Source organism: Aythya ferina, assembly GCF_964211825.1.
Source record: "Aythya ferina genome assembly, chromosome: 1".
Lineage (NCBI taxonomy): Eukaryota > Metazoa > Chordata > Aves > Anseriformes > Anatidae > Aythya > Aythya ferina.
Genome location: NC_140296.1, coordinates 200,900,888 through 200,914,238, shown reverse-complemented (window position 1 = coordinate 200,914,238; position 13,351 = coordinate 200,900,888). Strand labels below are relative to the sequence as shown.

Below are 13,351 nucleotides of genomic sequence, written 5' to 3'. Positions count from 1 at the left end.
ACTTTCACCTTGAAGACAAGGAATGCGAATCTCTAGACATGAAGCTGCACCGTGAGCTGCTGAACCACCTTTGTATTTCCCTGGGAGGTTTCAGTCTTCTCTTTTAACAGGGAGCTGCCAGCTGTGGCTGACGTCTGCAGCATCCATATCATCACAGCCCCAAATCAGCAAACCTGTCCTGAGGAGTGGGAGAGCTGAGAGTGGCTGAGAGGCTGTGTGATTCTCTTCTTTATTTTCCCTGTAGATAAATGAATGAAACGTTCCCCTGACCACTGAGAAGGCAACTAAGAGCCCTAAAGCGCAGATTTTTCTCGTCTGCAGTGTTTTTAAGTGCTTAGGCACTAATTGCCACTTGGTACGAGGCAGTGCTTCAGAGCTCTAAATCTGTAGGCACCGCTGTTCTGCGGAGGTCCACGGTAGGGGAGAAATTGAATCCAGAAAAGGGAAAACCTCACTTCTCGACAACACTTAATTACATTCCAGAACTTATATAGCTCTCTTGGGAAACGTCCTTCCTGGATCCATTGTCTTACTGCGGTGCCTTTCCTAATCGTTCTTTGTCATCTCTGAGCTTCTGGAAAAGTGAGTGTTTCCCAGGGTGGAGGTGGAGGGAAAAGAGTTTGCACGTTGCTGCCTAGGCTCTCACAGTGATGTTGTGCTAATCAAGTTAATCAAGAGCAGTGACTCACAGAAAATGAAGACTAGATGATCCCAGCGATTATTTATCACTCCTGTGCTCTACAGGAGCGTTTCCTGCCGGAGAAAATAGCCTGAGGCCTTTTACTGCTGGGGAACACATCTTTGTGTGTGTTCTAACTCCTTTCTTTCCGTAACTCAGAGGTAAAATTTTCAGAAACCTTCTCCCCCCTTATTATTCCTTTAAGCTGTGAGGGAATTCAGGCTGAGGGGGGTTGTGGAAATACAGGGAGCTGTATTTCAGTTCCAGCTCTGCCTTTCTGACAACAAAGTCCCCCTGTGGTCCAGAGCAATAATGGAGCCAAGCCACCTGTTGGCCTGTCTTGAATACCCCCTGTCCCTCACGTGCTGCTCCTGAGCCTTGTCCCTGAACCTGACACATACCTGAAGCAGCTAATGCCAGTTTTGAGCATGAAGAAGCTATCACAGCTCTTGTACAGGCACAGGGCTGTAGGGTGGGTTTTGCTGTTGGCTTTTTCATCTTTTTCTGATAATATTTTTACCAATTTACTCCAACTCAAATGGACATTGCTGAATTAAAGTATTTCTAAGGATGAAATACCAGTTGCTGTGTTTCAGTCAAAAGTAGCGTGCTGTAAACTCCTGGCTTTTATTGTTTTATAGTAAATGAATGCCTCTTTGGGAAGGTACAAAACAGCAAGGAGATGCTTCTGATGTGACTGCTGCCAGCTACACCGTGCTTCTTTCTGTCTTTAAAAAGAGGGTGCTGTGTTTGCTGTCAGTGTACTTCTCCATACTGATCTATAGGGCGTTAATCTTTGTGGCTTTTTTCCCCCACGTAGGACGATGAGAGTATGAAGTACTTAACCCACGAAGAGCAGGACGTTCTCATGTTCTTCGAGGAAACTATAGATGCCTTAGAAGATGACTTGGAGGAACCAGTCCTACACGACAGTGGCATCCACTGTCAGTCTTCAAGGTCAACAGAAGAGAATGTGTCCAGCCATTCGGAGACCGAGGATATCATTGACTTAGTGCAGTCAACACCCGAGAGCAGCGACCACGAAGGCCCTCCTAGCAAAGATGCAGAACCAGGTAGCAGGATTTCTTGGAAGTGTGGTTTTCCTTTTGACTCAGCCATGACAGCTAAAGAAATTCTGTGCCTGCCTTGCTACCCCAAGATCAATCTGTTACACATCAGGAGCTGTGAGAATCATGATTGTAACTTGATGTGGAATTGAGGGGTTGCTGAAATTGCTGTTCCTAAAGTTGTTTTTTTTTTCTTTTTTTTCTCATGATTAAGTTGTTGGACTGCTGTCTCAGTTCCTTAGTGTTATTAAATTGTAACAGAACTGAGTATAACAGAGTCATCATGGCAAGGCAGACTGGTGCACAGCAGCGTGTTCATGTTCTGCTTCTCTGAGACCTCTTGAGGCTCTCTAAGAGCTTGAAGATAGCAAGTTGGTTATAGTGTCACTTAGTGGGACCAAGGCACATGCTTCTAACAAAAAGTTGGGACAATACAGCATACAGAATGATTTCTTCATCCCATGGTTTGCTCTCCCTGCTTCTGGAGAAGATTTATCGCTAGTACATAGGTTGTGATGTGACGTGTCCTCTCCTGTCTGTTCTAATAAAAAAATAAGAACATGCAAAACCTACAGAAGAAGCCTTTAAACATAATAAAGCCAATGTCCAGATTGTGAATGAATGGCAGAAAGGAGGCTGCTAGTTACTGATAAATATGGTGCTTTGAACTAGAGCATGCCCTCAAAATGTCATTGTTTATTGTTAGCTATGGGCAAAGTGGGCTGAATCTGGGCTAGAAAGTTCTGGGGAGGGTAATACTGATGCTTGCTAATCCTAGGTGAGAGAAAGCCTTGTATTGTGCTCTGTGCAAAGACTTAACGAGGTTATTGTTGGCTTTTCTTCTTAGTGTTGGATGCTACCTGGCGAGTGGAGAGCCCTAAGCCAGCTGCACCTGCCGACGTTCCCTCGCATCCCTCAGTGTCACAGCCGCTGAGCTGTGAGACTCCTCCTCTTCCTCCTCCGCCCCCTCCTGCCGTGCAGCATCCAAAATTGCTTCGCTCGATCCCCACCCCGCTCATCATGGCCCAGAAGATATCCGAGCAGCAAGCAGAGAGCAGAGTGCGCTTCCCCAGTGCCCTCAAGGAAGGGAGCTTGGACAGGAAGAAGACCCCCGTAGCCAACGGTGATTGTTTTGCAGTTCCAAAACACCCCCCTGCACCCGCCCCCAAACTGCACCGCTTTCCCAGCAACATCAACATAACCAACGTCAGCGGCAAGGAATTCAACGAGACCATCTCCAAGGCAGCCGTTAACGTGCAGGAGCGGAGAGCTCAGGTGCTGGCCAACATCAACGGCGGAGCCTTTCTGGCAGCCGAGCTGGAGGAGAAGCTGCAGAAGAACAACTTCTTGTCGCGCAACAGGAGCTCTTCCTTACGGGATCTCTCCTCCGAGCAAGCGCGCTATGAGGCCCTGACAAAGCTGGGTCTCGTTAAGGGAAAGCCAGCTCAGGACCAAGTGGATCATGCCCCGAGCGCTCAGCGTCTTGATGCGCAGCCCAAGCAGGCAGACGCCGTTCCCAACGGGTACCAAAACATCCACGAGGTCTTAAAAAGCGAGCCCAGCCCTTTCCTTCCTCTGGGCAAAACTGTGACAATCAAACCAGAGGGAGCTCTTGCTGCTAACAAGGCCGCTCAGCAGAACACATCGAAGGGCTTTAATGATTACAAGCCCCCTAACCTCAGCCTGGATATGAGGAGGAGGTCGGGTTCGCTGCCCAGACCCTCGGGATTTCGCTCGCAAGGGATCACCGTCAAGTTCGCTGGACGTGGCTCAACAGAAGAAGCCAGGAGAGAGGCACTCCGCAAACTGGGACTGCTGAAAGAGACGGCGTAACAGGGAGGGGGGCATTGTGGCATCGGAGGGGAATCCAAGCTTGGCTTTGCGCTAGAGCAATCCCAACAGGCTTGGGATCAGACGGATGGGAAGAAGAAAGGGGAAGTTCTCAGCTTCGGGCGAGCTCAGGAGGTACTGGGACTGGACTGACTGCTGGCGTTTAGCTCAGAGACTGGCAGCACAAAATGCTGCCTACAGGGGCGGGTTTCAGCCCGCCATCCTGCAGAGATGCTCATCTGTTACTCCTTGTGACTGAGAGATGTATTTCAGTCGTGCTGGCCTGCAGCAGTGGGCACTGCATTAGGGAAGTGCCCAGTGCAGCGTTGTACGGGGCACGCTGAACAGAGGAGCCTCCTTTTTGCTCTTTTTCTAAAGCCAAAACCGAGAGCTCTGTTTTGCACACGTGTCTGTCTGTCCAGGGGAGCTCGAGATGGGTCAGAACTGATGTTTCTGATCTCGGTAATGCACTTCTGTGTTGTTTTGTTGTCTGTATTATCCAGCTTTGCTTTATTCTCTCACCCGTGGTGAAGGCTGCTGCTTCCTTGCTCTGTGCCCGCTCCACTTCAGCCTGCACAGGGTTGGTTTCGGTTCTGACCTTCTAGGAAGCTCCACGTCCAGTGAGAGGCCCCAGAGGGGCCTCGAGGGTGTGCGCGGCGTGCTGGTCTCTGTGCCGACAGCCAAAAAGTCTCCTGACAATCTGAAACCCACTGTTCTGTACCAGGGGGGTGGTGGAGCAGAGAAGCCATAGGAACAAGCCCACTCTGTACCAAATGTGAGAACCTTACTCAAAAGTCTTGCCTCTTACCGTAGTGTTCCTGTGAAGAAGCTGTTAGTCCTCAAACAATCGCTGTGCTGCACTGGCCGGGTCCAGGTTCTGTTACTTTTAACTCCTGGTTTGACAGACTTCCTCCTCCTCTGCTCAGAGCCTTATTCAATCCTACCCTGCCAATACCGAACAGAAGCTACAGCCAAAAGTCTTGCAGGCGAAGTGGAGTTGCAGGCGAGAGCAGTGTGTAAGGGCACGTCCTTCCTGAAGGCTCCCTGGCCTTAGTTAACAGCCACACTTTTCATGACAATCCCCAAATGTCTGTCTTGGGCTGATGTTTTTGTGCGTATGGCGAAGCTGCTGCTCTGTTGTAAAGCTCCCTCCCTTTTTGTATACCTGCCACCATCAAAACCAGCCATCTTAAACCAAAATGCCAAAACCCAGCCCCTCCCCGTTCCTCGTTGTTACCCCTGCACATTTAAGAGTTCTCAGACTTTTTTTCTAAAGAGAGAAATCTCCTTTATTCTCTGCACTTTCTAAAGCCTCGAGCAACCCCCTCGTTTCCCTAAGGAGCCGAGTACTAAACCTTGGCAGGGAGGAGGGGAGTGGCGATAATAGAAACTGCCCCACCCTCCAGAGAGGAGCTCTGACATAACTGTGATAAACACGTTTGTATTCCTTGTGATAAAGTATTTCAAACTTGCTGAGCTGTACTTGTAAACGAAGCCGGCGTGAAGGAAAAAATCTTTTCATAGCTATTAACCTGCCTCATAAGTTAAAGGGTATTTTTTGTTTGTTTGTTCTTGTTTTTAAATTATCTGCTTCCTGCTTTAAATTTTTAATTGTGTTATGGTCTCTGGGTTCTGTTACGGAGTTATTCTTTTTCAGCCTTTTTACTGGGATCATGTTCCTCCCTGCGCCAGGCACACTACACACAAGCAACCAGTAATTAAAAATGCGGCCGTGCCTCAGTCTGGCAGAGCACTTCAGCGTGCATAATTGAGTGTGAGAAGCTCTCCTGGAACAACAAAAGCTGCCTGGATGCTGAAAGTAAATCACAGCCTTATTTTGAGGCTGTAGCGGTAAATCAGAGGGAAACCCAAGCACATAAATACAGCGCAGCACCTGCTGTGAAGTCCCGCGCGTGGGTGATGTGGTGCCAATGCATCATGATTTATTAATTTCACTTGCTGAGGAAACTGAAATGTTTCGTGGCCTCTGTGCTTTTAAATCCTGTTAAAGAAAATCTTGTTAGAAATGGGACGTGCACACAGAGCAGTCTTCACAGCGAAGTGCTTCCTTCCAGCTCTTCACCAGTTGCTGACAGCTGAGCGGCCACGGGAAGCGAGGAGGGGGCCACCTGCCACACATCGTTTCGCTGAAATTCAGCCCCATTTGCTAACTCTCTCATGTAACCCTAATAAATAATAAAAGTGTAATATCCAAAGTATAAAGTTGCAGTACGCTGGATTAGCTGGAGCCTGTTCTTTCACTCTTCGTGTAGGGCACTGTTCTCAGCTGCTGGGAAAGGAGACTTGGAGCTTCTTAAATTAAACCAATTTTGCCCAGGGAGGACTCGGATGAGGTATTTATTGTAGTCCTTTGTAATAGCAACTGTCCTGTTGGCGAATTCTTCTCTGTGCCTAAAGCTGTAAGTAAAGCCATGTACTGCTTCCATGCAGCTGCTAGCAGCCTGTATGTAACCCTCGCTCTGCTGCGTGTCTCGTTCTGTGTCTACGCTGCTGTGACTTCATTTTTCTCTGTTAGAAGCACCTGTCTTGCACAAAGCTGATCAGTCTTCTATTAAAGTGGGATAAAACCAAAGAGACGATGGCTGATGGGAAGTGGAATGTCGTTCTTTGTCACCCCATACCGCGCATCGCTCCTAGAGGAATGCTCCATTTCTGAATGGCTCGCAGGAAACTCACTATGGGATTTTCACGATGAGATGTAGGAACTTTTCTTGTAGCTGGGGAGGTGCAAAGCAGAGCTGGTCCTGTCTTGTTTCAACCAGGGAATGGGCCAGAACCAAAACCAACAGCTTTGGCCTTGGCCCTCACCAAGGGCCTGTCCCATTTAATCCTTTAACTGCTTCTGCCCCAACCTTCACCTGCCCAGGGTCTCGCTTTCAAAGAACTCCTTCCCTCACGTAGGGCTGAGCATTTCCTTAGGAGGCGCCTCCCCAGCTATAAATATCTTTCCCCTGAGGTAAGGAGGGTCCTCAGACAGGATGGAGCCAAACCCTTTCCAAGGGAACGCCCTTCTCTTTGGCTAAGTTTTTTTAATTTTCAATTTTTCCCCCCAGACCAGGGCTTTCTCTTGCCCTGCGCAGTGACCTCTCCCACATGAGGCAATGCCTTGCTCAAAGAGCTGCTGCTGCATCCCTGACACCTCCCCTGGATGCTCGGCTGTGACCCAGGCTTCAAGGGAGATGGAAGGAAAGATCGGTTTTATCGGTTTTGTTTGTAGGGCCAGCCCTTACCTTGCAGCCTGCAGGTTGCCCACTGGGTCACAACTACCTCCTGCTGCTTGCAACCAGCAAAATAAAGACAAAATCCTTTTTGGAGGTTGTGGCAGTCAGTGAAGACACATCAGCCTCACAGCCCCCAGCTGTTACAGACGCACAGGGCACTAATTCCTGACAGTGACCAGTGCAGTGCTCCAGCATCACCCCCCGCACCTTCCTGTGCAAGTCACTGCCCTCAGAGTGCCCGGGAGGTCACACCAACACCCCTGCTGTATTTATTTTTCCCGTAACTTTGGCAGAAGCTCCCTCAGTAACGCTCATGCACTAACCCCAAATCCCTGTTCCTCCCTGAGTGCCCCGCAGCCCCCTTTAGACAGCCTCAGATATGCGAGGAGTTGTTCAGACTGACTAACAAAGCTCCGACTCCCTTGTACTGATGCCCAGGGCCTGGAATGACACCTGAAGGAAAGCAGCATTCGTACAAGCTGGTAGGCAGCAGCAGGGGGATTATTTTTCATATTTAAACCTCTATTAGGAAGCGGCTGTCACCGCGCCTCTATTTCCACCGCACAAAGCAGTGCAGGGGTAGAGAATCACCAGGGGCTTAAAGCTTCACGACCCAGACAGACTTCATTACTAGGGAACATTTCCTGCCTTCCTAAATGGATTTAGTGCGCCTGATTAGGTTTCATTTTTATTTGCAACGTGATTTTTCTGGTGCGTTCAAGCCCAGGCACTGGGCGCTGTGTGCCCGGCGCATCCCATCGAACGTCCCCGCTCCCACGTCGGGAGCACGGCCACTGTGAAATGCAGGCACAGGAGTGCAGCAGAGGAGACTTTACCACAGCAGCCCTGAGGTGCTACCAAAAACACTGCAGAAAGTTAAGAGAAAAGCACGACAAAGTTCTCAAGCTCCTGGGCTGCCAACCATCACCTCCAGAAGAAAAAAAAAAGTGGTTCCCCTTTTCCCCACACGCTTTGACAGGCAAATACCAAAGAATAAATAAATGTTCGTAAAGCCTAAGTCTCCTCCTTTTTAAGTTTTACAACCTTTTTGTTGGTTTTTACTTGCCTGAGAGCTCGGATCCAGGAAATGTACGGAAGGAAGGGAGAAAGGAAGGAAGGAAGGAGTCTTTAACAAACCAGTGTTTGTTCTTCCAACGAGGGCCACGAACACCGCGTGTTTTAGTGTCCCGCTCACACCCCAGCAATAACAACTTGAAAGCGGAGTTTATAATTCAAACAATACAAGTAAATGTTTTGACATTGACGCACTCGTTTGATTCTTGCCCAAATAGTTTCCTATTCGCAGCCCGCCTGGAACCACTTAGCCGTGGTTAGAAAGCCCTATTTATAGCTGGGGGTGAGGCGCGGCAGCGAAGCGCCACCTGGGCCCAACGTCTTCAGCAGGGAGAAGGGCATGGGAGGGGAGAAAAAACATCACTGGGGAAAACACACCTTCTGGAGCTCAAAAGAAAAGGCAAAACGACCGAGTCTTTCTTTCCTGAGGGCAATAGCAGGCTGGTGGTGGTGGTGGCAGTGTGTTTATTTTGGAAATTTTCACTTACCTGGCTGGGAGGTGGTCTTGAGGCCACAGTGCCACCTCTGGTGGGCAATAGTGAGGGATCAGCAAGCCCCTTGGCCAATTTTTTCACTTATTTATATTTTTGGATACATTGGGCCCCTGTGCCCATGCCAGGCAGGCAGGAGGGCTGGGAAATGCCACACCACCAGCATGCGGAGTCTGTATTCAGAAACAAGCAGGGAGATCAGTGTTTGGTCACCAGCACCACGTTTCCTCAAGGCAGATGTGTTCCCATCTGAACACTGTCCCAGCAAGTTGCCAGAGCCTAAAGCAGCTGCTCCTTGCAACTCCCAGGGGGGTTGCTGCCAAGTTCAGGGCTGCTGCTTCAAGGAAGGGGCCAAGTGCAATGAAAAAAACTGAAAATTCCAGCAAAGCAGGCTGTCCTCGCAAGGCAGGACTGGTTTTCTAAGCCTTCCTATAGATCAAGTCACCTTGTGTGCATCGGTGTACGTGCACAAACGCTTCTCATGCAGTAATTCCCTTTACATGGCAAACAGAACTGACTGCTTACCCGGAATGACTGCACAGTTAATAAAATTGTAGCAAGTCTGAAAACCCAGCAATGCACCAAAAAGGATTCATACCATTTTTAACACATTATTTCATTGAAAGGTAGAAAAAGGGGGCAGACACCACCAGCTGAGGCTCAAGGTGCTGCCCACAGTTATGCTCCCAAGCAAACCTTGCACTTGCAGATTTTGGCTCCACTTAGGAGCCAGGAGTAACACAGCACCACAGCTCAAATAGGCTTTGAGCCAGCGTGCCATAAATCATGCAGCACATTTTCTGCTTGTCAGCACGCCAGCTCAACGAGCCTGACCATGGTGAAGCCTCAGCTTCAAATGCCCGGACCTAAGTTCTTTCCAAATTCTTTCCGGAGACAGATAAGATAGCGGAGAAATCGCTTACGCAATCAAGGACGGGAAACAATTTCTCGCTCATCTACGTGTGCTTTCCCGGATGGGAAAGTGCTCTGCGTTCAGCTACCTCCGTGCAGGTTAAGGGATGCTTGCTTAGAAATCCTCTTCGTGGGGACACCCGCAGCCAGCGTCCCTCAAGGAGGGCTCCCAGGGGAACGTCTTTGCCCCCATCACGCAACGCCGGGGTGAGAATTTGTCACTGAGTCCTTGGTGACATTGTGGAGCCCCTGGAGGTCACCGTGCTGTAGCAAGAGAGGATCGATTGTATTAGACATGACCTTACTGAAAACACTATTAAAATACTCAGAAATTCACTCTTAAGGTACTCAAATTATTCTGTTTAATTGCACTCTGCAGGCCCCTCCGAGCAGACCTCAGCATTGCTTGCTGAGGAGCATCTTCGATCCCCATTACCTAATGGTTGGAGCAACTTGCTTTTTCCATTCCCCATGCTGACAGGTTCTGCTCTATGCCATAATCTAACAAAAAGCAGTCGGTGCCTTGCCTCACGCTGGGAGTCACGCAGCTCCAGCATCACGAGCCGCAGATACAAACCTGCTTTTCTGTGCTTGGTTTGGGGCACAACTAGAGCAGGTTACTGGTACAGGTTATCCCCTGATCCCATACCAAAACCAGACTGCACACCTGACCGTGGTGATCAGATAACCTGGAAAGGCAGACCAAGGAAGACAAACCCTTCTAATGGTATAGAGTTAAAGGCAGCCTTACAAACCCTGCAGCAACAGCCTGCACGTGAACCTGGGAGCCAAACTTTCTCAAGAAGCAGGAAGCCAGCCTGGTGGAGGGCCAGGAAACTGGAAAGCAAACAACAAACAACATCTGAACATCCTTGCACCCTATGAGAACAAGTTCAACACTGAAATCATTGCAAGTGAAACAATCAAAGGGAGATTTTTTTCCCCCAAGAACTACAGAAGAATTTATTCTGAAATTTATTTACAAAAGGTTTCACTGAGATGCTTTTGTTTTACTTCATTTCAGCCTGAAGTCAAGGAAACCTCCAGCTGACCTCACGCTGTTGTCAGCAAGTAGTTTTAAAAAATGTTGCCATCAGTCCAAAGAATCCAAGACAAGAAGCTGAGTTTACTATTAGGAACTGGTAGGCATCCTACATCAAAGAAGTGGAAATTATCCATTGGGGAAATCTTTCTATGGTCATATTGCTCAGTTATAAACGTGGTTAGTAAATGCACAAATGAAAGTGCAAAAAAATGGTATGAAAATAGTTCCACATGCTGTTCTTACACCAAAATTGAAACCAAGACTCCATCTCCCTGCGGGGCACTTCACTTCCCACAGCTACAATGTGGAAGTTACTTTCTCTGAGTGCAGAGACAACAGCAGCTGGAGACACTTTTGAAAGGATTTTTTGGAGGTGACTGTGCATATTCAGAATACCTGCCTGCTTAGCAAATGAGATCTAAACCTGGCAGAAATCTAGAGAAATACATCTGTGTGGGATGCTCTAAATTAAACTTCAGGTGATGTTCCACAAACTGGAAGCTGTGTAATGGCATCCCATTATGCTGTCCAGCCAGGTCCTCAGGGAAATTGTGCACAGACCATTCCAGTGCTTCCCCATCCCCAAATGCTGTTACAGCACATGCAGGCAAAGGAGGAGACCTAAAATTGCTCTGACAATTAGTTTTTTCCCTACTTTAAGTGCTCAATTCCATGATTAAAGACCATTTAAGTAGGTGTATTTTCAAAACCTTGAATTCTTCTCTCCAAAGCATCATCAGGAACCTTATGCGTTTTAAAACTCACTGAGCTAACAGCATAACTAGGCAAAACTGAAGATGCTGTCTTTATTTTAGACCCGTCAGGTGATGGCAACAAACGCCATCAGTGCACAATTTCACTGACACTTCAAATGAATTTACCACCAAAGGGAGTTCTGCTTCCCTCGTGTCAGTCCACGTATGGTCCACCAGCGTTTCACCCTGTCAGGGGCTAGCCCACGGACTGAGAAGCGATGCAAGAAGCCAAGAGAGAACTCACCTTCCTCACAATCCCAACAGCACCTTGACCTAACACGGGTCAGTCTTCTGCTCTGGTTCACCGTGGAGCTGCAGGACCCCAAGAGGGCAACAACTGGCTGCTGTAGGTGAGCCAGCAGTGGAGCCATCTCTTTCAAAGCCGCCGTCTGCATATGACAACAGAAGTTATGTTACAGAAGACCTCAGTTTCACAGCTTCCTGCTACCCAGCAAGAAAGTCCCGCAGCTCTTACCAAGCAAGAAGTCTGTTTCCTTACCAAGCAGGCAAATCTGTTTCAGGAGTGCTTTTCGAGGCAGGAATCCTCTTGCTTTGGTACAGCGCCAACTGCTGAATTACCTGTATAAAGTACGGCCCGAGGTACAGCCCCAAGATACACCATGAACTCCTCAAAGCATTATTTTAGAAGAACAAAGGCAACGTAACGAGTCGGACACCAATTCTAAATTACAACACTTTATTGCAGCATTGGCAAAGGTCAGATTTCTGAAGCTGGTGAAGATCGGGCGGCATTTCTGTATGAAATGTTACAATTTTACAGGTCTCTCTTCCTACATGCAGAAACCAAAAAACAGTGGTAAAAAGAATTTTAAAAGAGCTAGAAAAAAAAAAAAGAATTAGTAACATACAGATGAGATCCTTAACTGAATTAACTACTTCTACCTGAAAGCAAACAAAAATCTATGCTAATAAATAACAGATTGTCAGAAACAGACCAAGAAACCTCATTTCTACTTAGAAAAAAATAAAAATTCTACTTGTTTCCAGATGTATTTAATTTTTTTTTTAAACTTTTGTTTGTTTCAATAGACACAGAGGCTTATCAACCCATGAAGATCAACAAAATATTTGGATCCGCTCCTTGACATCCCCCTGTTATGCTGACTGGCACGTTTTGGTTTTCAATGATACATACAATGGGCTCAACTATATCCCTGTCCTTAGGCTGGTGTCAGGCTGTTCCAAGCAGTATGAGTCAACACCCTGTGTTAATCCACTTCACATTCTATTTTAAACCTTAACAGACATTTTACCTCCTTGGCTCTAAAGTTTTGTGTTTTTTATCACCCCTTCCCGCTCCCCAACCCCTTCTTTCTCGCTTGTCTGGCAGCAGAAGGCTACTCCTTCACCAGCAGGTCGGGAGGAGCATCTGATGGCTGAGACGTTCTCCCACGTGTCAGGGTTTTCTTTCCCGTTTCACCGTTTGCTCTACGTTTTCCTACTGTAGATTCGCAGCCCCCAACGAACACCCTTCCGACGCCAAGTGCTCGACCCGGAGATAACGCAGCTCGCACCAAGCGTGCAGCTTTGCTTCCCCACTTACTGGGCGCCACCAAGACCTTTTCCACTCCCGTGGAATCCGTCTGAATTTCAGGTTGATCTCTTGTTTCCTCTGAGCTGCTCCCCGGTCAAGTTAACCATCTCATTCGTTTGCTTCTGCTCGTATGAGAAGATTAACCCTCACATGGTTCCCGTTACAAAAAGCTTTGTGTTTTGTGTTTTTTTTTGGCAGGCCATGACTGGAAGCTTCCACTTGTTCTGTGCGGGTTTTGGGGGGGAAGAGAGGAGGCTGCTGTTTCTGCCCCACGGCCCCAGCCTGTCCCAGGTTTCGGTTCTGAACGCTCTAGGCTGACATGCTGAGATGTGTCCACTGCTCTCATTTAATTGCTGGAGGACTCCACTATCCACAACATCAGAGATACAGGACCTAATGAAATGACACTTGCTGCTGGATCAACGTCTCCTACGAAAAAAAAGGAAAAAAGAAACGGTTCAGTAAGAAATATCCAATCCTCTCCACGTTAGCAACCACCCGAATCTGTCCGTGATTTTCATCTGCCTTTATCTTTAGCACTTGGAGGTTACACATTTCTATTAGCCATGCACACTTTAAGATGAGACCATGCTAGACAAAAGGCAACAAACCTCTGTATCAGGAACAACAAGCCCCCTACACAACTGCAGCAGATCAATCTAAAGTTGATCAGAGACAGCTGCCTTTCCCTACCAGGCAAG

General features: G+C 47.9%; 2 protein-coding genes across 5 annotated transcripts in view; one reads left to right on the top strand and one right to left on the bottom strand.

Moving 5' to 3' along the window:
* PROSER2 (proline and serine rich 2) overlaps positions 1–12,505 on the top strand; it is a 31,726-nt gene extending 19,221 nt beyond the window's left edge. For both annotated transcript variants that reach the window (XM_084517774.1, XM_084517773.1), the window contains 2 exons: positions 1,500–1,752; positions 2,594–12,505. In XM_084517774.1, coding sequence (XP_084373900.1) covers positions 1,500–1,752; positions 2,594–3,579 — 1,239 coding nt within the window. In that variant the 3' untranslated portion in view covers positions 3,580–12,505. The remainder of the gene's footprint in view (positions 1–1,499; positions 1,753–2,593) is intronic.
* Positions 11,776–13,351, bottom strand: part of UPF2 (UPF2 regulator of nonsense mediated mRNA decay) — a gene marked incomplete at its 3' end in the record, with an annotated part of 62,130 nt that continues 60,554 nt past the window's right edge. For all 3 annotated transcript variants that reach the window (XM_084517704.1, XM_084517706.1, XM_084517705.1), the window contains one exon: positions 11,776–13,079. In XM_084517704.1, coding sequence (XP_084373830.1) covers positions 13,070–13,079 — 10 coding nt within the window. The remainder of the gene's footprint in view (positions 13,080–13,351) is intronic.